Source organism: Theropithecus gelada, chromosome 18 (assembly GCF_003255815.1).
Source record: "Theropithecus gelada isolate Dixy chromosome 18, Tgel_1.0, whole genome shotgun sequence".
Taxonomy (NCBI): Eukaryota; Metazoa; Chordata; class Mammalia; order Primates; family Cercopithecidae; genus Theropithecus; species Theropithecus gelada.
In genome coordinates, this window is record NC_037686.1 from 62827619 (window position 1) to 62853146 (window position 25528).

The window sequence follows — 25528 nt, forward strand, 5'->3', positions numbered from 1 at the left end:
CAAAATATCTTAGAATAGTGTACATTTGTGACACAACAATGTAACTGGAGGGAAGTAAAGCTCCTACTCCCATCCCACTGCAAAGAAAATGCATCTAAGTAAGCATGTGGGTTTGCTGTGAAAATGCAGTTCCAAATCAAGGGTTCTGAATGCCCCCTCTTCTAAGCAAAAATCTGGAGCTCCTGCTGATCACACATCAAATTTCTTTATCACCACTCTCCACCCCTCCAAGTTCACCACCTGGCACCACTACCCACTTAAATTACCCTTTACTCAGGCTTTATGATCCATCCCGCAATTCCCAAGCACACCAGCCTCATTTTGCTTTTGCACCATTAGCATGATTTCACTCCAGCAGGAATGCCATCCGGCTAACAGCACGACCACCCTTCAATCCATTCTCATCTTCCCTCATCAGTAAGCTCTAGTGTCTTCTGATCTCTGAAGCTCTTTGAACGACCCCTTCCCTTACTCCACAACCCTCCTTCCCACATGCACACACATACACTGTCACTACCCACTTCTAGCTCCACCAGTTCCCGTCCTCTGCATCCAAACAATGCAAGCATCAAGTCGCACAGAGCCTTGAGCTTGAGATGAGGGACTGGGACATTTCTCCTATGTGCCTCAAACCTCATACAGGCCCAGCATATGACAGGCATTCAATAAACATTTATAGAATTAAAGAGGGGAGGAAATGGGAAGGAGAAACTTGCAGCACGGGAGCTTTCTTGGTGTGTAATTGGGGAAGACTGCTCTGGTGGGCTGCACTGTGGGGGCGGTGTCCTCCCTCACTGCAGGGCCTCAGGCCTCCCGTTTTCTTGCCTGCTTTTGTGCCTCCTATCTTTCTGCCTTCCTACCTCTACATCATCCTCCATGCTGTTGGTAGGGTCATGGCTCCAAATCATGGCCAACATGAGACTTTCACTATCTGAAAACTTTACTGACAACCAAATGAAGTCCAAAATCTGGACCTTCCACCCTCCGGCCTTCCCCTAAGCCTCTGGCCAAATTCGTTTTTCATGTGCCTCAAACACAAAGAGCATCTCCCTGGTATGTGATGTTTCTTGTGATGCACTTTCCTGTTTGGACTTCCTCCCTTTTCCTGCCAGCCCTTGTCTCCACTCATCCAAATTACACCTAGATTTCCAGGCCATGGTTTCCCCAAACCAGAAGTAACCTCTGTCACCTCCCAACTCCCCAAACCTTGCTTTAAGCTACTTTCCAAATTCCATCCTGTCTTACGGTCACTTGGCCCACACATTTACATGGTCCACATGTTTACATGACATATAGGCACACATTCTTTCTTTTCCTCACAGCAAACAATAATATCTATTCAACAGATTTAGATGAGATTTACACAGATTTTTTCATTATTGTTATCATCCTTCATCCAATAAAGAGGATTCAAATACCTCTGTGTCATTTCAGCAACAAGGTTTAGCCATTTTCCCTTTGGTTCAATTCTGCTATTTTCACTGAAAACAGAATAATCAGACCACATTAAGAATGAAAATTCAAACACTGTGTCAGCACAAAGAAACACAATGCGAATAGTTGAAAATATTTTCATCTTATTAAATGTTTGTTCTTTCCGGAAACATTTGTAAGATTTAAAGAGAATAAAAGGAAGAAGGTACAAGCCCCATGTTAAGTATTCTTTATTTCACTTAAATGAGCAACTATGTTTCTTAAAAAATAATGAGATATTTTGAGAAATCTGATGTCACGAGTTAATGGAACTTTACAAAGGGTCTCTTTTGGGGACATATACTAACATTACCAATACAACAATTGAATTCTTTGGCTGTTTCTCAGATGAAAATGGTATATATTTAACTACAGCTTCCAGTTTGCAAAGAGAAATAAATGTATTCTATTAGTGAAATGAATTAGGTAAATGACCTAAAATTTGCTATAGTCTCGGGTTCTTTATATATCATGAAGGAAATGATCCTCTCCACACAGAGGACACACACACACACACACACATCCCTTCACGAATCAATTCTGGAAATACCAGTGTTGGTAGCATATAGAATTTTATGTAGCTGGCCAAGAATTGGAACAAACATGTTCTTAAGAGCCTATCTGCTAAAATGAGAATGCTAAGATTCTTAGGATTCTGCTCATTACATGGTGCTCATTACATGGTGCACCTAAATGCTCCCAGAATTAATGCCCAGATTTCATTCTGTTTTGCCACAGTCACCACTGTGTGCAGATATGATGCACATAGCTATTTACAACACTAGTAAGTAAGAATATCGTGTATTATACCTCCATCCTTGGAAGTCTTCTTACATCAGTATTCTTTGAAACATAGCTCTTTCTCTCAAGGCACATTACAGAGAAGACGTTTTTAAAAGTGTAAGTTGGTTAAATAGCTGAAGTCAGGAAAAATTTTCTCACATTGAGAGTTATTGGATTGTGAATAATCTCTCAGGGGAAGTGCCAGAAGCCCCATCCACTGAGTTATTTAATTAAAACTGCTCAGGAGTAAGTAGAAGAGATGTTGCCTGAGGGAATAATTTCACACTGATCCCTGAAGGATTGACTTGATGGTCTTGAAATTCTTAACAGTTTCAAAATCTTAAATGTCTTCAGAAATAGTCTCCTACCATTTTCTCCAAGGAAAGAAAAAGCCATTCTGCCTGCAACCTCCTCTCCCTACAAAACCAAACAAAAACAAAAACCAGCAACAAAAACCATAACTTAGAAACCAGATCCTTTTATCGACGCTACCTAAACCGTCAGAGGACAGCATTAACCCAAAGAGAAAGCCACAGAGGAGCTCCAAGCATCAGTAAAAACTGAGAGCTTTACAAGCCAAGAGCTTTCGGACTTTCTTCAGTTACTTATTTTCTTTTTGTTGGCTTTTGAGTATCTCAAATCTCACATTTTTTATTTTATAAAATGCAATGTATAGTCTTACTTTCAGTTAATAATGTGATCTGTCAATGGGTAAATTCCTATAAGGCCTTTTTGAAGGTCACTCACACCTACTCGCTAATCCTATAAGGAAGTTTCCCAGAGCGCGTGCTGGAGAACAATGCCCACTCCCTGCAGCTCTCAACCTTTGAAGTGAGGAATTTTTTAAAAGATCACAGAAGCAGAGATGGTCCGAGGAGGAGTCTCAACGTGTGTGGGCTGCACATGTTCCACAGTTATTTGACAGGCACTGAAGACTATAGGATACCAGCTCTTACTCATGCATGAGACCACAGTCCCCACGCTGCACTGGCACCCACACACCACCAATACCCATTCTGAAGAGGAAATATATTCCTCATGTTGTGGTTGGCAGCCGCTTTCAGTGCTGGGTAAAGAGCTGCTGTGGTAAAGGTGTGAGTTGTCTTAATCACTGAGAGTTGAAGGAGGAAAAACCAAGAACTCTGTGGTTTCCAGCTATACTCACAGAATGTTCGGAGGTAACAGGAGAATCACCGTCCAAAGCTTCAGCTGTAGCCCATTCTCTATCAATTCAGCCAAGCATACCCCTACTCCACAATCATCTTGAAAATATAAGTATCTATGATAAGAGGGGTACAGTTTCTTGTTTACATAGGTAGAATAAGTAAGCAAAATGGCTACACGCAAAGATGGTAGCCAATTCCACTCCCTGCTGCGGCTGTCTTGAGTGCATTTGACAACAAGCACAAAGCAAAAGTTTCCTCTGGATTTTACTACAACTTAGACGTGTCAAAGACTGGGGTGTCTCACGGGGCATAAAGGAGGTGAAGGAAGTAGAGAGAAACCCAAGCATCCAGACAGACAGACAATATTACTCCCCAAAAACCCAAGCATGTACCCATGCCTGTATGTGAATTCCACTGTATCGGCCATTCGATTATTGAATTCAATTGTGTATATAAATTTAGTATTATCTTGCGCTAGAGAGTTTTTAAACTTTCTCTTTTTTTGATTTTTGATTACAGAGCTTTACCTGAAAGCCTGAGGGTTGATTCCCACAGAGACATGCATTCTTGCGCCTCCTCCTTCCCGGGCTTGGCACAAGGAAAGCATGTCGATAAAAACAACCTTGGCACACGTTCTGGTAACCATCCACTTTCAGTTTCCCATTTACTTCACCCTTGAGAAGAGCAGTGACCATAACCTTGCTTTCCGTGATTCTTAAAATGCTTTTTATCATCTGCCTTCTTTATATACTATTTTATTTCATTATGGAGTGAGATTTCCAGGCCTTTAAAATGTTTGTTTCATCCCTTGTGGATTCCTTATAGATACCATTTAATATTTTTTCTTTAAATCAAAAACTGCTAAAATGTAACACTTTTTAGTCTTGTGTGTGTGCATGCATATACACACACATGGACATATAAAACCTTTATTACTTATTTCTAAGCTCGCCAGAATGGGCCTAAAGAGAGAGCTTATGGCTTCATTCTCTAATCCATTGACTTGAAATGACTTTTTTTCTTATTTCTCCATCTTAAGAAAATTAAAAGTGATAGAGATACATATGATAGACAAAACTGAAAAAAAGTCTACACAAGGACTAAACAAGCTAAAAGGAATTGGTGACACTTATAACAGGAGAACCAGAAAGACTTTCTCTGTAGCCTTCTTAACCTTGTTTGGAATTTCCTTTGACAGGCAATAGCCTTTCATACCAAGTCTCCTCCTCCATCACTTTCACCTGTCATTAATAAATATGGTGTCATTTTCATATGTTTCCTTCTTTCCTTCTGAATTTGGGATAGGCCAAAAAAAGGCCAAAATGAAAGTGTGCAAATACCTTAATATAGATTGTAAAATACAATTGTATAATGCATCTGGCTTCCCTTGCCTTTTGAAGCAGCAAGTCAACATGTCAACCAAGCCATCAATTGTAAACCAGAATAAATTGCATTAATTTGTTGATCAATTCTATGTGTTGGTTAAATTTTAGAGGTTTTTGTTGTTTTGTTGTTGGAGTCTTTTTTGAACAATGAAAATGATCTTCCAAAGTCGGTTACACTGGAGCCAGAGCTATCCATTTTCTAGATAATTTTCTAAAGCAATTCTCCTGGAATAATGCCCACTAATCTCAACCTCCAAATTTTCTGACTTGCCTCCTTCAAGGTTAAGTTCAAATTCCACTTTTCCACTCTGCCCTGAATTTCCGAGGTAAAATAAAATTCTATACTCTAGACTACAATAGGACTTATTTTTTTGCCTCAAATAATCATTTGTGATATACAACTTCTCTCTCCCCCAATATTCTGCATCCTATTTAGAGCTAAGATCCATGTCTTTCTATCTTCCAAACCACTGAACATTACATTGCACATTGTAGATTCTCAGGAAAGACTTGATAAGTGAATTAATGGGTAAGTGGGTTCAGCTCCTGCAAATCAGCACACCCATTTATAAAAGCCAGATTTGAAACTTCCCTCTCCCCAGCTTTAAATCAAATTTAAAGGCTGAAATTATACCCCAGCATTAGAAAAATGCTGGCCATGCTGGCCTCATCTAATATATAGGCCAGCATGATCTTTAGAATCCCTTTCATCATAGGATTCCTCAGAACTGTCATCAATTCTGGGGCCCTTAATATTAAAGGAATCTCTTTAGTGCCACTAACCAACAGATATACACAAGAATGAATGAAAACTTTGGCTGCTATGTCAGCTGCTGGGAATCTGGACAGAGAACACTTGGCCTTGAAGGGTGTAGAGATGAGAGCCTTCTAAGAAAGAGCATGGCTGGCATATAAGGAGCCTCATCCAACCTGGGAGAGAATGAGACTCTTAAAGGGAAACAGGGAAGAACATCTCTGTGTCCAGTTTGAGATAAAGGGACAGGAACATGGAAGATCATAGACTCAGCAAAACGTACGATACAGCCAACACAAAGTACCTACATGTGTGGAGCAAGAAAATCTAACCCTCTACTATAAATGTGAGTTCCATGTGTCTTCTGCTCTCATATCAATAATTCACCTGTTCGCTTTCCTCTCCCTCTCCTGACTCTCCCCCTCTTTTCTCTATGCCCTCTACATTCTTTACCGTGAATACCTTCTTTAACACACTACAATGTGACCATCCTCTGAGCCACAAACTATGACCTTAGACTTCTGCCCCCATCCATTGGTACTTTCTTAGTTAACCCTCTTGTTCACATGTGCTGGATGATCATTCAGATGACTTCAAATTGGGTATTTTCTATCCTGGTTTGTTGCTCCATAATTTCAATTGTCAGCTAGTCAAAGGCTACTTTACAATTTAATACATCTGAAACAGACTTATTTCCACTCTTCCTAGCCAAGTTGGTCTCTTCATTTCACATCTTTTTCACTAAAATCATCATCTTTTAGTCCTTGGATCATAAAAATTTGAAATCATTGCTGAAACTTACCTCTACCTGACCCCTAGGCCATATCAGAATGAAGATTTCATCCTTACCTTAGACCTTTGAACTGCTCAAAAATTGCAATTGCATCTCTTTTCACCATTAGAAATCAGTAGATTTGGCCAGGTGAGGTGGCCCACGCCTGTAATCCCAGCACTTTGGGAGACCAAGGTGGGGTGGATCACCTGAGGTCAAGAGTTTGAGATCAGCCTGGCCAACATGGCAAAAACCCCGTCTTTACAAAAATTAGCTGGGTGTGGTGATGTGGACCTGTAATCCCAGTTACTCAGGAGGCTGAGACAGGAGAATCACTTGAACCTAGCAGGTGGAGGTTGCAATGAGCTGAGATCGTGCCACTGCACTCCAGACTGGGCAACAGAGTGAGACTCTGGGAGGAAGGGAGGGAGGGAGGGAGGAAGGAAGGAAGGAAGGGAGAGAGAGAGAAAGAAAGAAAGAGAAATCAGTAGATTTGAAAGAAAACTTCTAAAACGTTTTGAGACAAATGGGAAATAAAACACCTATATAAGGAAAACACCCTGACTATGAGCCTTAAAGACCCTTTCAGCCCTTCCTGATTCTGTTCTAACCCCCAGCTACCCATGTTTTTGAACTTTACTTTTCTTTATAGTTTTACCACGTTTGTATCTACAAATAACATATTGTTTAATTACACATATTTCTAAAAACTTTAAAGAAAGGAACCCTAGTCTACCCATTTTTTATAACTTGCTCTTTTCCTTCAACACAAAGTTCGTGAGCTTCATCCATGTTGGTGAGCAAAGTGATAATTCACTCATTTTAGTGACGTAGAGTATCCTAATGTGTGAATAGACCTCAGTGTGCTTTTCTGTTCTACTGTTGATGGGTATTTGGGTTGTTACCGATTTTTTGCTATTGCAATCACTGTTGCTATAAATATTGTCAGGAATTCCCTATATTGAGAGATCTCTTGGATACCAAACAGAGTAGAATTATTGGATCATAGGATTTGGGGTTTTTAACTAGCTAATGCCATATCATTTTCTAAAACAGGTATGAAGGTTAATTTTATGTGTCAATTTGAAGGGTGCTTTGGGATGAGATTAACATTTAAATTGGTGAATTTTGAGTAAGCAGTTTGCTCTCCATAATGTAGGTAGGCCTCATTCAACAAAAAGACCAGCCTCCCCAAGCAAGAGGGATTCTGCAGCAGATGACCTGGGTTTCATCTGTACCATCAACTCTCCTGGATCTGCAGCCTGCAAGCCCATGCTGCAAATTTGGGTTTATCAGTCTCCATAATCATATGATATAATTTGGTTGTGTGCCCACCCAAATCTCATCTTCAGTTGTAGTTCCCATAACCCTCACGTGTAGTGGGAGGGACCAGGTGGAGATAATGGAATCATGGGGGTGGTTTCCCCCATCCTGTTCTCATGATAGTGAGTTAGTTGTCATGAGAGCTGATGGTTTTCTAAGGGGCTTCCCCCTTCTCTGGGCACTCATTCTTCTTCTCCCTGCTGCCATGTGAAGGACATATTTGCTTCCCCTTCCACCATGATTGTAAGTTTCCTGAGGCCTCCTCACTCATGCTGAAATGTGAATCAATTAAACCCCTTTCCTTTATAAATTACCCAGTCTCAGGTATGTCTTTATTAGTGGCATGAAAATTGAGTAATACAGTAAATTAGTGCAGCAGAGAGTGGAGGGTTGCTGTAAAGATACCCACAAATGTGAAAGCAACTTTGGAACTGGGTAACAGGTAGAGGTTGGAACAGTTTTGACGGCTCAGAAGAAGACAGGAAAATGTGGGAAATTTGGGAACTTCCTAGAAATTTGTTGAATGACATTGACCAAAATGCTGATAGTGATATAAACAATGAAGTCCAAGCTGAGGTGGTGTCAGATGGAGATAAGGAACTTGTTGGGAAGCGGAGTTAAGGTTACTCTTGCTATGCAAAGAGTTTGGTGGCATTTTGTCCCTGCCCCAGAGATCTGTGGAACTTTGAACTTGAGAGAGACGATTTAGGGTATCTGGCAGAAGAAACTTCTAAGGGGCAAAGGGTTCAAGAGGAAGCAGAGCATAAAAATTTGGAAAATTTGCAGCCTGACAATGCGACAGAAAAGAAAACCTCATTTTCTGGGAAGAAATTCCAGCCAGCTGCAGAAATTTGCATAAGTAATGAGGAGCCAAATGTAAATCACCAAGACAATGGGGAAAATGTCTCCAGGGCATGTCAGAGATCTTCATGGTAGCCCCTTCCATCATAGGCCCAGAGGCCTAGAAGGGAAAAGTGATTTCCTGGGCCAAGCCTAAGACCCCCTGCTCTATGCAGCCTCAGGACTGCATATGGTGCCATATATCCCAGCCATGGCTAAAAGGGGACAACATACAGCTCAGGCTGTTGCTCCAGAGAATGCAAGCTCCAAGTCTTGACAGCTTACATGTGGTGTTGGGCCTGCGGGTGCACAGAAGTCAAGAACTGTGGTTTGAGACCCTCTGCCTAGATTTCAGAAGATGTATGGAAACACTTGAATGTCCATTCAGAAGTTGCTGCAAGGGCAGAGCCCTCATGGAAGACCTCTGCTAGGGCACTGCAGCAGGGAAATGTGGGGTTGGAGCCCCCACACAGAATCCCCACTGGGGCACTGCCTAGTAGAGCTGTGAGAAGAGGGCCACCATCCTTCAGACCCCACAATCTGAATCTGATCCACAGACAGCTTATACCATGCACCTGGAGAAGCCACAGACCCTCAACACCAGCCTGTGAAAGCAGCCAAGAGGAGAGGTTGTACCCTGGAAAGCCAGAGGGGTGGAGCTGCCCAAGACCATGGGTGTCCACCTCTTGCATCAGCATGCCCAGGATGTGGGACATGGAATCAAAGGAGATCATTTTGGAACCTGAAGGTTTAATGACTGCCCTACAGGATTTCAGACTTGCATGGGGCTAGTAGCCTCTTTGTTTTGGCCAATTTCTCTCATTTGGAATGGGTGTATTTATCCAATGCCTGTACCCCCGTTGTATCTAGGAAGTAACTAACTTGCTTTTGATTTTACAGGCTCATAGGTGGAAGGTACTTGCCTTGTCTCAGATGAGACTTTGGACTGTGGACTTTGAGTTAATGCTGGAATGAGTTAAGACTTTAGGGGACTGTTGGAAGGGTATGGTTGTATTTTTAAATGTGAGGATGTAAAATTTGGGAGGGGCCAGGGCAAAATGATATAGTTTGGCTGTTTCCCCATCCAAATCTGATCTTGAATTGTAGTTCCCATAATCCCCATGTATTGTGGGAGGAACCCAGTGGGAGTTGAATCATGGGGCCAGTTACCCTCATGCTGTTCTGGTGAAATCTCATGGTTTTGTAAGGGGCTTTCCCCCCAGCTCAATCTGCACTTCTCCTTCCTGCCGCCATATGAAGAAGGACACGTTTGCTTCCCTTTTCACCATGATGGTAAGTTTCCTGAGGCCTCCCCAGCCATACTGAACTGTGAGTCAATTAAACCTCTTTCCCTTATAAATTACCCAGTCTTAAGTATTTCTTCATAGCAGTGTGAGAATAGACTAATACATCATGTAAGCCAATTTCTTATAATGAATCTCCATGTATTACACACATTGGTTCTCTTTCTCTGGAGAAGCCAGACTAAAGTAATAGATATACTAATGAACCCTCCTGCTAGCAGTACGTAAGGGTTCCAATCTATAGATGCCTATTTGCTTACCTTGCCTGCAAGTCTTACTCTCCTACAAGGCTGCAGCTAGTGTAATCTTCCAGGTGGTGAAAGAAAAATCTGGTTTTATGCTGTGTCTTTCTCTAAAAACTATTCAGATATGTCCCCTGGTCTGCATTACAGATGGAAGTCAAAATTCCATTAGGCACATCAATAACTTTTCAGATTTATTTCTGACATTCTGCTGCCCTGGTGAGCTGCAACTCCTTTTTTAAGCACAGAATCTACTGTACTAAAGCTTTTTCTGAGACTCTAAAGTATCATAAGCTGAGCCTTTTTGCTGGTGCAGGCAGGGAGAGAGTCTTACCCTCACAGTGTCTTCCCTTCCTGTGAGGCTGCCTCTCAGGCCACCTCTGTGGGTATAGAGGGCCTCAGAGCCCACGGTGAACCACATCTTATACACACCCAGTGCCCTAGTCAGAGAGGGCCAGGCTCTGCCTCCTGCATGAACTTTACACCTCCACTGTGCCCTTCTTTAAGCCATCAGTACCCCCAGGACACCCTTCCCTCTCTGTCTTCTCTCTTCCCCAGACCCCAGCCTCTCTAATTAAAATATTCCTTCCAATTCTTCAAAGTCCAGCGTGACTTTTCTCTACTGTGACCCTCCATGGTTCATTCTGCTGGAGTTAAGGTCTCTGACTCTTCAGAAAAATCAACTGGGGTCACTCTGGTGGTGTCATTTGGCAGCTTGAGAACCTTGGGCAAGTGAGTTTACCACCCTGAACCTCAGTGTCTTCTGTTGTATCACAGGAACACATTACCTCCCCATGGTGCTTCATAAGGATTAAATGAACTGACACTCAGTTGCATCCTACAGAGCAGGCACCCGGTTAACACTAGGTGGCAGAACATTCTGAGTGGGTCACTCATTTGGGGGGTATTTCTGTAAATGCAACTATATTTGCTTTAACTGACTAATAAAGCCAGAGACACGTAGGTGACAGTAATTTTCTCCATGACCCCAGAAACTCTGCCAGAAAGGGCTACCTTGAAAATGTTGTCCCCCAAGTCATCTCTGCATATTTTCTCACAAACTAGGTAAAAACAAATGCATTTATTCTTACCATTAGAGTCTCTAAATCAATTGTTAACAAAGAAATGCCTGTTCTGGAAAGAACACATATTTTCAAATAACTTCGTATTAGTAGTACCATTTATTCAGAATAAAATGTCCCATTTGCGGCCAAGCGCGGTGGCTCAAGCCTCTAATCCCAGCACTTTGGGAGGCCGAGACGGGCGGATCACGAGGTCAGGACATCAAGACCATCCTGGCTAACACGGTGAAACCCCGTCTCTACTAAAAAATACAAAAAACTAGCCGGGCGAGGTGGCAGGCGCCTGTAGTCCCAGCTACTCGGGAGGCTGAGGCAGGAGAATGGCGTAAACTCGGGCGGCGGAGCTTGCAGTGAGCTGAGATCCGGCCACTGCACTCCAGCCTGGGCGACAGAGCGAGACTCCGTCTCAAAAAAAAAATGTCCCATTTGCTCTTAAACTCTAGGCTGAAAGCTGGAGGATTGATAGGAGGTGCAATGGCCAAGGTCTCCTTCTTCGAGGGCCCTGGTGGGTTCCCATGTGCCCCAGGCTGACAGTTGCATCAATTTGCAACTTTATCTGCTGGGACATACGCGAAAGTTGGGGATTTGAAAAGACCACTAGACTTCACTGCACTTCAATGTCATCACCTGTAAATTCAGGCGATACAAAAGTTCAAGTGCACACAGGAGATTCAAGGAGGAAGTCTATGAAGATCCAGACTATGTAAAATTCCACACATAATAAGCTATCAGTAAATAGCAAAAATCAACATATTTACAGAGCATAGGGCCCAACTCCTTCATCCTTCTGAAGTTCTTACAATCTATTATATAAACTAGGATTTCTAGATTCCAAGTCTGATTTTTTTTTACTATGCAATGTATTTTCAACTCCCCCTTTACAGTATACAAAAGTACAGTATTTGCAATCCCAGTATGTTGTTACTAAAGTATATAAGAAAATTTTAAGCACACCTAAGGTTAAGTTTTAAATACAAGTAATATTTTTTAAACTCACTATCCTTCTTAGTTTAAAAAAGTGAAGCTCTCAAACTCTCAAAATTGGGTAGAATGCCCTCACTAGCCCATTGCATCAATCTGCTCTCTAAAATATAAATGATCAAAACAAGAGCAATGGATCATGGCTAAGGATACCATCATGAAGAATTCAAACTAGATGGACAGCTGGTACCCCTTCCTCTGACTGATAACTGACTGAAAATCTCCACATTGTATTTTTTTAAGCCCCATGAAGGGGAAAGCTCTCTTTTCCTAACCTCGAAAAATAGCAGTAATGACAAATCTGGATGAAAACAACAGGAAATATTCCTAAGACCATTCATATGTGATGCTAAAAATCCTACCTTTGCATAACAACCATCATTTAGTTCTTTACAGGTTAGCCCCATCCTCTATCCTGAAAGGTCGAGCTGTTTTCAGTTGGTTGTCCTGTGACAGAAACCAAAACAGCTAATTTGGAACCCAAACTTTAAAGTCGCACCACACAAGGCAGCAGTGGGGAGTGCATCCTGTTCTAGTTTTGGTGGCTCAGGCCTTGTTTCCAATGGCTCACTCTATGTTAAAAGCTTTGCCAATCTTCTACTTCACTTGCCTGACTGATTTACTACACAGTAAAAACTTCCAAGCAGGATTTAACAGGTGTCTACATACAACAGCAAATGAGGACTTGTATGGTGAAATGGAGTCTTTAATAAACATTTAACTAAAGAAACATTGCAGATTGACACTCTATAAGCCTCACTTATATACACAAAATTAGTCTTCACCCTAGCCACACCTAAAGAGAAAGGGAAAACTAAATACATGAAGATGTTTCTTACCTCCTGACCATTTGATATTCCTCATATAATTCTGTAATTGTTCTTTTAGCACATAGATCCCTTAAAAATAAAGCACTATTATGTCAGATGTCATATAATGTTCTTCTCTATACAGCTATGGGGTATAATTTGAGAGACACCACACAAGAAACACACAGCTCCAAAAATATTCCCTTCTTTAGATTGTCACTAATATCTGAAAATTTCATTATTAGTCCTTTTGGATCACAAGCATAGGAAATAATAATAAGATGTATCATTCTCTGACTACCATGGGCCAAGTTCTTTAAATATATCGTCCCTCAGCCATTCAACAAGTAGAATGGTACTACCAACCCAATTTCCGGTTCAGGAACCTGAGATTTAGAGGAATGGAGCAACTAACACAAGGTTGATGGAAAGTCATGACTCTAAACTCAAGTGTTTCCAATATACTACAACCAGTTCATGTGGTCATCACTAGAAAGATAAAACCACAATCTCTGGTAGATAAAGCAAAAAACACTCCAAGGGATCATTGGGTTCTTTCTGCCACCACAGCTCAAATTTATGAAGAACGTGTCCTCTCTAGCTAAACCTGGAAGAGGTGAAAGATGGAGCCAGGGCCAAGCATGGTGGCTCATGCCTGTAACCCTGGCACTTTGGGAGGCCAAGGCAGTTGGATCACTTGAGCTCAGGAGTCCAAGACCAGCCTGGGCAACATGTTGAAACCTCATCTCTACAAAAAAAAAAAAAATATGACAATTAGCCTGGCGTGATGTATTAGTCCATTTTCACGCTGCTAATGAAGATATTCCCAAGATTGGGCAATTTACAAGAGAAAGAGGTTTAATTGGACTTACAGCTCCACATGGCTAGGGAAGCCTCACACTCAAGGTGGAAGGCAAGGAGGAGCAAGTCTCGTCTTACATGGATGGCAGCAGGCAAACAGAGAGGGCTTGTGCAGGGGAACTCCTCTTTTTTAAACCATCAGATCTCGTGAGACTTATTCACTATCATGAGAACAGCATGGGAAAGACTTGCCCCCATGATTCAATTACCTCCCACCCAGTCCTTCCCACAACACATGGGAATTCAAGATGAGATTTGGGTGGGGACACAGCCAAACCATATCACGTGGTGGTGCACACCTGTGGCCCCAGCTACTTGCAGGGCTGAGGTAGGAGAATCACTTGAGCTCTGAAGCTGGAGGTTGCAGTGAGCCAAGATCATGCTACTGTACTCCAGCCTGGGTGACAAAGTGAGACTTTGTCAAAAAAAAAAAAAAGGAAAAAATAGGAAGGAAGGAAGGAAGAAGGAAGGAAGGAAGAAAGAAAGGAGAAAAAGAGAGAGAGAGAGAAAGAAACAAACTAACTAACTAACTAACTTAGATTTGGTACTGCAGGAAGAACCTTGAACATCCAGGGGTTGACGTGAGTGCTGAGTGTCCAGCAGAAGGCAATGGTGCTACGTCGCTGTGATAAAGCCCTGAAAGGAAGGCATCAGGATCCTGAACCCATGTGTTGCCAACATCAGTTTAATCAAGGCTTAGGTTATCATGAAGACAACATAAACCCTGCACTTTCTCCTACTACATTCAAATTTGAAAGACATTTCTACTCGGACGCAACAGCACAGTCAGAAAAATGAAACAGACTCCCAAGATCGCTCCTTCAAAGTCGTAACATCAAAGCATCTAGAAACGGAATTGGAGAATGCCACAGAAATACGAGAAAGCATTCTACAGCTTCTACTTGGGCTTTATAGAAACAAATGTTGTAGGTGGATAAAAAGGGATTAAAAAAAAAAACTTGCCCTTACCTGACTGTACCACCTGTATCACCTTCTGCCAAGTTCCCTGTGGGTAAGTGTAAAGAGAGCAGGAATAGTAGCCAACATCATCTTCAGAGGCATTCCGAAAGAAAAGAGTCACGTTGTTGGAAGCCATCGTTGAATTCAGAAAGTAAACCCTCTCAGCATAGGGCTTCCTTATGACCATGCCATGAGTAGGGCTGAAGATAGCTATGGAATCCTTCTCAGTCCCGATCTTGAACCACTCCACCTGTGTTAAGATGCCCACTGATGGATACACACATTCTAGAGACATATTCTCAGCAAAGGGAACTGATGTATGCCAAAGCACCTCTTCACACAGAGCTGAAATATACAACATCACATTAGTTCTGTTAGCCTTGATGACGGAAACACCAAATCAATATCTTAAACTTTGGAAGCCCTAGCAAGATAGTGCATTGAGATCACGGTAAAGGATGACAGTTTCTGCCTTCATCTAAAAAGGTGTCCTGCTGATCATTGGAAAATGTAACTTTTAGTTTTTCTGAACAAGTGAGAAATTATCCTAGCCAACTAAAGAGCACTGTAAATTCTGAATATGCCACCCCGTAAGAACAAAAACAGGAGCAAAAATTTTAAATGAAGATATAAAGATCATCTTTACCTCTGTATACATGAAGAAGAGCCAAAAGTAAAGTAGGATAATCCATCTCCGGAAGCTGTTTAAAAGGCTGGTCGATTTAAAAAAAATTGCTTTTTATAATGTGACATGCAGATCCCAGCACAATGCAGTTTCCTTCCTCTCAGATGTTATCAGTCGTGTCTTCTTTTTCTAAAGTATGAACACAGGAAAAAGGCCTTAGCTTAAAAGACACAGGTTTGCTCTCGTATGATGGGCAGATTTGAGTTACTTCTCTCTCGGGGAACCAGTCGGCTTCTTTTCAAGCTTTCATTTTCTACAAGGAGTCATTCATTCAACAAACATGTGCTGCATGCATTCTCTGTGCCTAACTCTGCTATAGGCAATGAGGATACAATAATACGAAAACAAGTATTAGAACTTACATTCTATGGGGGGGAGGGAGAAACTAAAATAAAGATGTAAAAACATAAATAATAAGTGAAAGGTGGTGCATGCATGGAGCAGGGAAGTCCTCACTGAGAGCATAAGATGAGGCAGAGGCTGGAGTGGGTGGAGGGAGCCAATGCCCAGTACTGACAGCCCATCCTGTGGCCTTCCTTTCAGCTCTCCCTCCTTGCTGATCTCAGGCATTTGCGTTGGTGAGGACCAAAAAACAGATCCAAAGCCTATCAGATACAAAAGTATGGTGGCCGAGAGCACATGCAGATCTACCATTATGCAAGATTTAACTTTTGATTTTGAAATAATTAGAGAGTCACAAGAAGTCACAAAGAGAGTACAGAGTACAGAGAGGTCCCTGCTCCCAGGTTCTTCCAGAGGTCATATCTTACATAATTATAGTTCAATATCAAAACAAGATTCATTTTTCAGGTTCATCATTGCTCTCTTCTTTCTTTGATAAAATACAAGTTCTAATTCTTTTTTTTTTTTTTTTTTTTTTTTTTTTTTTTTTTTTTGAGACGTAGTCTCATTCTGTCGCCCAGGCTGGAGTGCAGTGGCGTGAACTCGGCTCACTGCAAGCTCCGCCTCCCGGGTTCACGCCATTCTCCTGCCTCAGCCTCCCGAGTAGCTGGGACTACAGGCGCCCATCACCACGCCCGGCTAATTTTTTGTATTTTTAGTAGAGACAGGGTTTTCACCGTGTTAGCCAGGATGGTCTCGATCTCCTGACCTTGTGATCCGCCCGCCTTGGCCTCCCAAAGTGCTGGAATTACAGGCGTGAGCCACCGAGCCCGGCCTAAAGTTCTAATTCTTAAGAACTTGTTAGGAATATATTAGCACGTCAGTGTAAAAAGTATACCCCTATAAAAAGAGGAATTGTATAAATGCATTTGACCCTGGTAAGAGTGTCAAAATAGAAGATGAGTAAAAATTGGGAAAAGTAGGAGCAGAAACCACCGAAGACAATTTTATCTAATGCCAACCCTGAACTTTGTGACTCAGTCTCAAAGTGTATCAGCAAGTGTCGACTACTCAGCATGAGTATCTAATGTGGGAACTTTCTCAGGGAATATAAAATCAACAATGTGATGATAATCAGAACAAATTGTAATGTGTGCATATAATCAAGCATGGTGTTACTTTGTATTTATATGGCATATTTTCTAAAAGCTTTCACATCTGTGGTATTATTTGTGCCTCCAGTTGTTTTGTGATGTAGTCAAAAGAGGTATCTGTTATCTCTGTTTTGTAAATAAGTCAATCCAATAATTCCTCCAAATTTTACTGAGTGTTGCCGGGTCCCCTGCTTAGTCCCTTGGAAATACAACCATAAAGAGGACACATCTCTGCTCTCAGGTTATGCATAAGATAGTGGCTCATATCAATTTTAAAGGCAATTTATCATACCAAAACGTGATCATCTCTATACAAAGTCATTTGCTAAGTTTTATGACAGCCAGAGAGAGGACAAATCATTCTAATAGATCGTGGAAAAGGTTTTATAGAAAAAGTGGGAGAAAGACAGAGGCGTGACAATGGGGGTGTTTCAGGAAATGGTGTGACTGCAGTCTTGCGGGTGGGGAAGTGACCGAAAATGAGACTGAGTCTGGATTGAAAGGTGACGTGAGTGACACACATAAAGGAACTGAAACGTGGCGATCAGAAACCGTGGCGTCATGCTGATGTCTGTAACTCCAGCGCCCAGCACAATTCCCCCGGCAAAGCAGGCTCTAAGCAACGCCTGTGACGTCAACACATCCGAGAGGAAGTGGAGCCGCCCGAGAGCGGATGGAGGAAGGGGTGCACACAACTTCGCATTTTGGAAAGATAATCTTGGTCACTGTACAGAACAAACAGGAGTGGCAAGGACATGGAAGACTTCCATCAAGTTGGAAAAATTAATTTCATCTATTATGTCCTAATGACAAGATTTTCTCCTGACAGGCACCAGCAAAAATAAAACTACAAATCCCAGGCTAAACCAAGTCCAGAGAATTCCTGAGGTCCTCAGGACAGGGTCTCCCTAAGTACCCCTCCTGCATTCATATCTCCTGCCTCAGACCTGTGTCCCTTCACACACGAACACACACATCGATACATGCACACATTGACACACACACTCACACACTCAAACACATGAACCCACACATGCTTTCTCCCACATATGCATGCACTCACACACACACATGCACAGTCTCACGCATGCACTCACACATGCTCTACCACAGTCACACACACAGCATGCACGCACACTCACACATGCTCACACACTGTCTCAATCACATGCATGTACACACTCTCACGTCCACGCACACTCACACACATCCATGCGCTTACACGTTATCACACTCACATATGCACACTATCTCACTCATACACTATCTCACACAATCACGTGTGTGCACACATACTCTCACACATCCACACACACATGCACTTACACATGCTCACACGTGTGCACACACTCACTTTCTCACACACAATCTCACAATCACATGCATGTGCACACAAACTCAAACACACTCACATATGCATGCACTCACACACATGCACACACACGCATGCACTTATACGTGTCCTCACACATGCTCACATATGCACACTGACACACAATCTCACACAATCACATGCATGTGCACACATACTCTCAAACACACTCATACATGCATATACTCACACACACACACACACATGCATGCACTTACGCATGCTCACACACACTTGCACACACTCTCACACACTGTGTCTCTCTCTCACACACACACACACACACACACTCTGCACCTGGAGTGATCTCAAAACAGTGTATGGCCAAAGTCTAAAATACTACCTGCTCTTTTACAGAAAAAGTTTTTCATACCCCCGGTCTAGTTGGAAAGACAGACATCAGACGAACACACAAATAAATGCACAGTTATGAAGTGCATGTCACGCTATGAAAAGGAAGCCACACACGCCGGCGTGGGAGAGAATGGCTGGAGCTACAGCCAAGCAGAGGCTGTGTCAGGTTGGTGGTCAGGAAAGGCTCTCGGGCAGTGAAGTGTGTTCTGGAATCTGCAGAAGCGGGAGGCTGTAGCCACATGCAGGGTGTGGCCAGGTGTGAGGACGAGCAGTCCAGGTGGATAGGAGAGCAGGTGCACAAAGTCAGAGACTTCGTGGAAGTTTTTCAATCATTGTAGCTAGATCCATTGAGAGGAGATGGAAACAGAAACATGTAGAGATGAGTGGGGTGGGAGTACATTTGCCTTATACACTTCCTGATACAATTCTAAGAGCAACTGGAGATTGTTAAGCACCAGAACAATATGATCAGATTTAAGTGATTAGAAAGATAACTGACCACCACCCGCTTCACTTTCCTCACTCCTGGCAGTATTGTGCCTGAGTTTGAGTATCCACTCCTTTCCACACACCACAGGGATATTACGACAAATCTAAGCTATTCTACTAAAAACTATGATTTTGTGCGTGCGTGTGTGTGTGTGTGTGTGTGTGTGTGTGTGTGTGTAGAGATGGGGACTTGCTATGTTGCCCAGGCTGATCTCAGACTCCTGGTCTCAAGTGACCCTGCCACTTCAGCCTCCTGAGTATCTGGGACTATAGGCATGAGCCACCACACTCAGCTAATTTTTTAAAATTCTTTTTTGTGGAGACAGGGTCTTGCTACATTACCCAGGCTTGCTTGGAACTTCTGGACTCAAGTAATCCTGCACTTGTACATGTTGGCCTCCTAAAGTGTTGGGAGTACAGGCATGATCCACCACGCCCAGCCTGAAAACTATGATTGATTTGAAGGGTCAGAGAAGCCAACTATGGCCTGAGCTGGCCCATCAGATTGAAGGAAGTTATTCACATTCCATGCCAGAAACACAGCACGGAATGTGAACAATTTCTCTTCTCTCCATCCCTGTTTCTATTTTTATCTCCTCTCATTATGCATGAACAAGAATGCTGTCCTGGTTACCACAGGCAGCCATATTGAAGGACAAACAGGGTGGTAGAGAGAGACAGAATGAACATGGGGCTCAGATGGCGTTACTGAGCTACTGAATCCACCACCTCTGAAGTCTGAACATATTATATAGAATTACAAGGGGCCCTGAATAGCCAAAATGGTATTGAAAAAGAAGAAAATGCTGAAAGACTAACATTTCCCAATTTCAAAACTGTAGTACACAGCTACAGTAATCAAAACAGTGTGGCTATTGGCATATACATAGACACAGACCAAGGAAATTGAAATGATCAAAACAGATGTTAGGCAGGATGCGGAGAAAAGAGAACATTTATACACTGTTTGTGAGAAGGCAAATTAGTACAACGTCTATGGAAAATAGTTTGGCGATTCCTCAAAGAACTAAAAATAGAATTACCATTAGATCCAGCAGTCCCACCACAGGGTATCTACCCAAAGGAAAAGAAATCGATATATCAAAAATATACCTGTCCTTATATGTTTATTGCAGCACTATTCACAATAACCAAGATATGGAAACAACCTAAGTGTCCATCAGTGAAGGATTAGATAAAGAAACTGTGGTATATATACACAATGGAATACTACACAACCATAAAAAGAAGGAAATCATGTCTTTTGCAGCAACATAGATAGATCGGGAAGCCATCATATTAAACAAAACAGCTCAGACACAGAAACTCAAATACCACATGTTCTCACTCATAAATGGGAGCAAAATAATGTGTACCCATGGACATATAGTATGCAATAATGGACATCAGAGACTTGGAAGAATGGGAGAGCAGGAAGGGGTGAGGGATAGAAATTACTTAATGCATACAATATATATTATTCACGTGATGGTTATATTAAAAGTCCAGACTTCACCACTACATAAAACTGCCCTTGTACAAAACTGCCCTTGTACCCCTTGAATTTATACAAATAAAAATAATAATAAGCCCACACATCTCTGAACAATTGATATTCAACAAGGTGCCAATCCCACTGAATGGGGAAAGAACAGCTTCTTCAATAAATGATCCTGGGGCAACTGGATAGCCACATGCCAAAGCATGAAATTGGATCCCCACCTCCCATGAAACACAAAAACTAACTTAAAATGGATTGACCTAAATATAAGACCTTAGACTGTAGAAATCTTAGAATAAAGCACAGGGGTAAATTTTCAAGACCTGGAAGTTGGCAATGGATTCCTAGATATGACACCAAACTTATGGGCAACAAAAGACAAAAAATAAATTGGACTTACCAAAATTAAAAACTTTTGCGCATCAAAGGACATTTTCAAGAAAGTGAAAAGTCAGCCTACAGAATGCAAGCACCTATTTGCAAATAATCTATCTGATAATGGTCTAATATCCATAACATATAAGGAACTCTCACACTTTAACATAAAAGAAACAACCCAATTTTCAAATGGGCAAAGTACTTGAATAGACATTTTCTCCAAAAGATGCTCAACATTATCAGTCAGGAAGGAAACACAAATACAAACCACAATGAGAACTCACTTTATATCTACTAGAATGGCTATAATCAAAAAGAGAAAAATAAATATGTTAGGGAAAATGTGCAGAAATTGGAACCCTTGTGTACTGCTGCACAAGAGTTGTAAAGAAATGTAAAATAATGCAGCTGCTGTGAAAAACAGTTTAGAGATTCTTCAAAAAGTTCAACAAGATTACTATATGATACAGCAGTTTTATTTCCTAGGTATATACTCAAAAGAATATACTCAAACCAATACTTGCAGACCAATGTTTATAGCAGCATTATTCACAAAAGCCAGAAGGTGGTAACAACCCAAACGTCTGCCAATGGGCGAACGAATGAACAAATTGTAATCAAATCCCTACAATCGAATATTACTCAGCCATAAAAAGGAATGAAGGGCTGATGCATGCTACAACATGAATAAGCCTTGGCAACACTATGCTAAGTCAAACAATGCAGAAACAAAAGGCCACATTTTGTAAGAATCCGTTTATACGAAATATCCAGATAGTTAAATCCATGGAGATGGAAAGCAGATTGGTGACTGCCAGGGAATGTTGGAAGGAGGGAATAGGAGGGACTGTTTAAGGTATGGGGTTTTCTTTGAAAATGATGAAAATGTTTTGGAATCTGATAAAAGTGGTAGTCGCAGAACATTGTAGATGTATTAAATGCTACCGAACTGTACACTTTAAAATGTTTAATCTTGGCCGGGTGCGGTGGCTCACACCTGTAATCCCAGTACTTTGGGAGGCCAAGGCAGGTGAATCACTTTAGGTCAGGAATTCAAGATCAGCTTGGCCAACATGGTGAAACCACATCTCTACTAAAAGTACAAAAATTAGCTGTGCATGGTGGTGTGCAACTGTAATCCCAGCTACTTAGGAGGCTGAGACAGGAGAATCACTTGAACCCAGGAGGCATAGGTTGCAGTGAGCTGAGATCGTGCCACTGCACTCCAGCCTGGTCAACAGAGCAAGACTCCGTTTCAAAAAAAAAAAAAAAAAGAAGTTTAATCTTATGTTGAATAAATCTTAGGAGAACAATGTCATGTGAATTTCACTTCAATTTTTAAAAATTATTGTTAGTGAATAACAAGAGTTCACATTCACCCCAGGTCTAACCAATGGATGACGCCACCCCATCTTGCTGTTGGCCACATATTTCTCTATTTCAGTTGATCCCCCGACCACCCCGGTCCAAAGATGCCAAGTACATTCTAAGAACACAGTACATTATCATAGTACAGTCTAAGCATAGAGTCCACGGACACACTCTGTGTCACAACTTTGTGATAGCAGCTGGAAATAAATAATGCAAAGGATCATGATAGTCGAGGTTGCCAGATAAATGATATATTTTAAAAAATCATTACGTGTTTATTAAACAAATGCCAAAACATATATATTTTCTGAGGGAGGGGTCAGGGCTGGGTAAAGTGGGGTAGAGGGGCAGGTAGAGAGGTAGAAGGGCCGAGGGCCAAGCCAGGCATCTGCAACACTGTACTGCCTCGAATCCTAAGAGAAATGAGATGAAACACAGCATCACCCACTCTTGGTGGCTTCTACGATCAGGCCCAAAGCGAACTACCTCACTCAGGATGAAGAAATGAGGTGCGTGGGAGGAGGATTGGAAAAAGGTACTAACTGGTAATAACTTGTAGGAACTCCTTATTCCCAAGGCATCCAGAGCCAACTAGTGAAGAGATGAAGAAAACTTAAGTGTATTTGCACCCTGGAATCAAGGGCCCTAGAGGTCACGGATCCGAATGAAAGGGGCTGAAAGACTTGCAGCTGAAGACAAAGTTCAGCTGGTACGACTTTGCTAGAGATGAGCCCTATTTATCAACATCTAACCAAAGACAAATAGAGACGGCGCTTGAGCTATTTTTGTTACGTCGGCAGCCATTTTTTGCATGATTTATGAAGGGATTTTGGCTTGAGGTTTTTTTTCTAATAGAGCTGTCTGTATAAAAGAGCTTCGTCCTCAAGGAAGTCATTAATCAAAATATTACTGGATTTCTCTACTATTAAAAATGTCTCAGCTAACCACAAGAGCATGACTTCATCTCACAAGCTTGCCTCTGAATGCAGACTCCTAGGTGGCCTGGCGGGGTGGGGACAGGGAACGCTCTTCAGCCACACTGTTCTTCTTCCCGTAGGCTGTCCACGCAGGCAGTACCTTCCCTGTCACCTCAGTTTCGTTGTTTCTGCTACTTACAATATGTCCTGCTTCCCCAGATGTCTCTACGGTTTCTGGGCATTGGGTGGAGTCTCCTGGTGTCGACTCAATGACCCCACCTTCCCCAGTTTATGCAAACACACCTGATGTGTGTGATGGAGAATCTGCTCTGATATCTTTCGACACGTGCTTGGAAAACAATTCACATGCTGGAAAGCAGAGGACTGCTAACAGAAAATCTAGCTAAACTCAGAACAAGTGACTGGGGCTGGGAAGATAACAGTATGAGGTCCTTTGCTCTTTCTCAGATGTGAGGGTTTGTCTGCCTGCCTTCTGCTGGGATGCCCCAGCTGTTAAGAGGCTCATCCTTCCAGTAAGATTTCCACAGGAACACAATAGCCTGGGTTTCTGCTCCCTTCCTCATATCATCTCATTAAGAGAATCTTTCCAATGTGGGCCGCATGGTCTCCTCTAGACCACGATACCCTTAGAACCTTGGCAAGTCATACACGTGTCCCCAGGAGTGAGGCTACTGCTGAGTGACCAGTAGAACCCCACTTCCAGTCAACGCCGGCTCCCGCTGGGGTTCAGCAGGGATCCTCCAGGACAGGGCTCTGAAACTACGGCCTGAGGGCTGCATGCAGCCCACTGTCTGATTTCCATAAACAGTTTGGTTGGAGACAGTCATGCTCATTTGGTTACATACCATCTACCACTGTTTTTGTGCTACGATGCTGGAACCAAGAGGTGTTAGGTCACAACTGACAGACACCACGTGGCCTACAAAGCTGTAAATATTAACTACCTGGCCCTTTACAAAAAAAGCTTCCCAACCCTTGAGTAGGATAATAAATCTTTGGATCATGGACATTTATTATTTAAGTTCATCCTTTTTCAGTCTTGCTGGAGAGAAGGAAGATTTAGCTTGATAGACCAGATGCTGGTAGAATTAGCTCAGTTTTCTTATTCTCGAGAACTTTACTATCAGATCTATTATAAACACAATTCTAGAGACAGACTGACAAAAAGTACTTAAATGGCACCCTTTTACTACAAACTGCACCCCTCATTAAACTAACAGTTTACAGAACACCGAGCACTTAACTTACTCCAGCTTTTTCTTGCAGCTCTCTTTTCCTGCTGCATCAACTTGCCGTGGTTTCACTGGCAGCCCCCAGCCCTTCGCACACAATTGATTTAAAAAGTTGAGCTCAGAACCATCCAATCTTTTTTCTGAGAAGGTTACTAACCTTGAGATGTGAGTGCTGCTCGCTCTAACGCTTCTTCCCATCTGTGTCTTGGTTAAGGGCTTTTATCGTATCCTGTTTATCATCCTGTTTATCGCGGCCTCTTAGCCTCAACCCCCTCTTGGTCACTGCAAGCTCCCGGTTGCTCCTTCCCTTAATTAGCACTGCAGGAGCTGCAGGGAGTTGACTCTGCCTGTGCCCCTGAGCTCTTCTCTCTACCAGCACTTCTTCAGATAGCAACTGAAGTGAAGCACTAATATTTCATGAAGCGGGGTTTTTTGAAGTCAGGTTTACCTGTTTCTGGAAGCAACTTTACCATTGCAGCTACCCAGACTCATTTCAAACTCAGATAAAGTTCTGTCCCTCTTTTCCCCAAAGAATCTACAATTTGAAAGGACGCACTTCTCCTTTCTAACTCTAAATAGAAACTACACTCCCCGCCGAAATCAGAGTTTGTTTCTTTGCCTTTTCTTCCCCGTTTTCTTTTTCTGCCAATCAAAGCACGTTAGATTCAGCTGTCTCTTTAAGTCAAGAAGCTTTCTTATCTCTGCCCATATCTAAGTATGTTTCGGTCTTACTTTCTAGATACTGTCTTTTTTTTTCTTTGCCTCCCATTCTCCGACACAAAAGTACACAAGTCGGTGTTTCCTGAGAACGAATCCTGCATGTTTAGCAGCTTTTGTCTCTTAGAAACACTAGCTTTTTTAGCTGCACCAGGCCATGGCAAAGTTAGTTTTATTGATTCCTTTGATTTATTAGGTTATGGAGGTTCCTTCCTGGTTAAACCACCATGAAGGATTGTGGCTGAGGCTTTAGTGTGTAA

At 42.1% G+C, this 25528-nt stretch overlaps 1 protein-coding gene across 4 annotated transcripts in view; it reads right to left on the reverse strand.

Annotated features, from left to right (window-relative positions):
- The window catches only part of CD226 (CD226 molecule), a 91841-nt gene extending 66716 nt beyond the window's left edge, over window positions 1-25125 (reverse strand). The window contains exons 1-3 of one of the 4 annotated variants that reach the window (XM_025365451.1): window positions 24709-25124; window positions 15382-15549; window positions 14745-15080 (exon numbers count right to left, since the gene is read on the reverse strand). In XM_025365451.1, the coding sequence (XP_025221236.1) occupies window positions 14745-15080; window positions 15382-15427 (382 nt within the window). In that variant the 5' untranslated portion in view covers window positions 15428-15549; window positions 24709-25124. Of the gene's footprint in view, window positions 1-12467; window positions 12553-14744; window positions 15081-15381; window positions 15858-24708 lie in introns of those variants that run through there. The other 3 variants (XM_025365453.1, XM_025365450.1, XM_025365452.1) reach the window with 3 other exon arrangements.
- Between the last annotated feature and the right edge of the window lie 403 nt (window positions 25126-25528).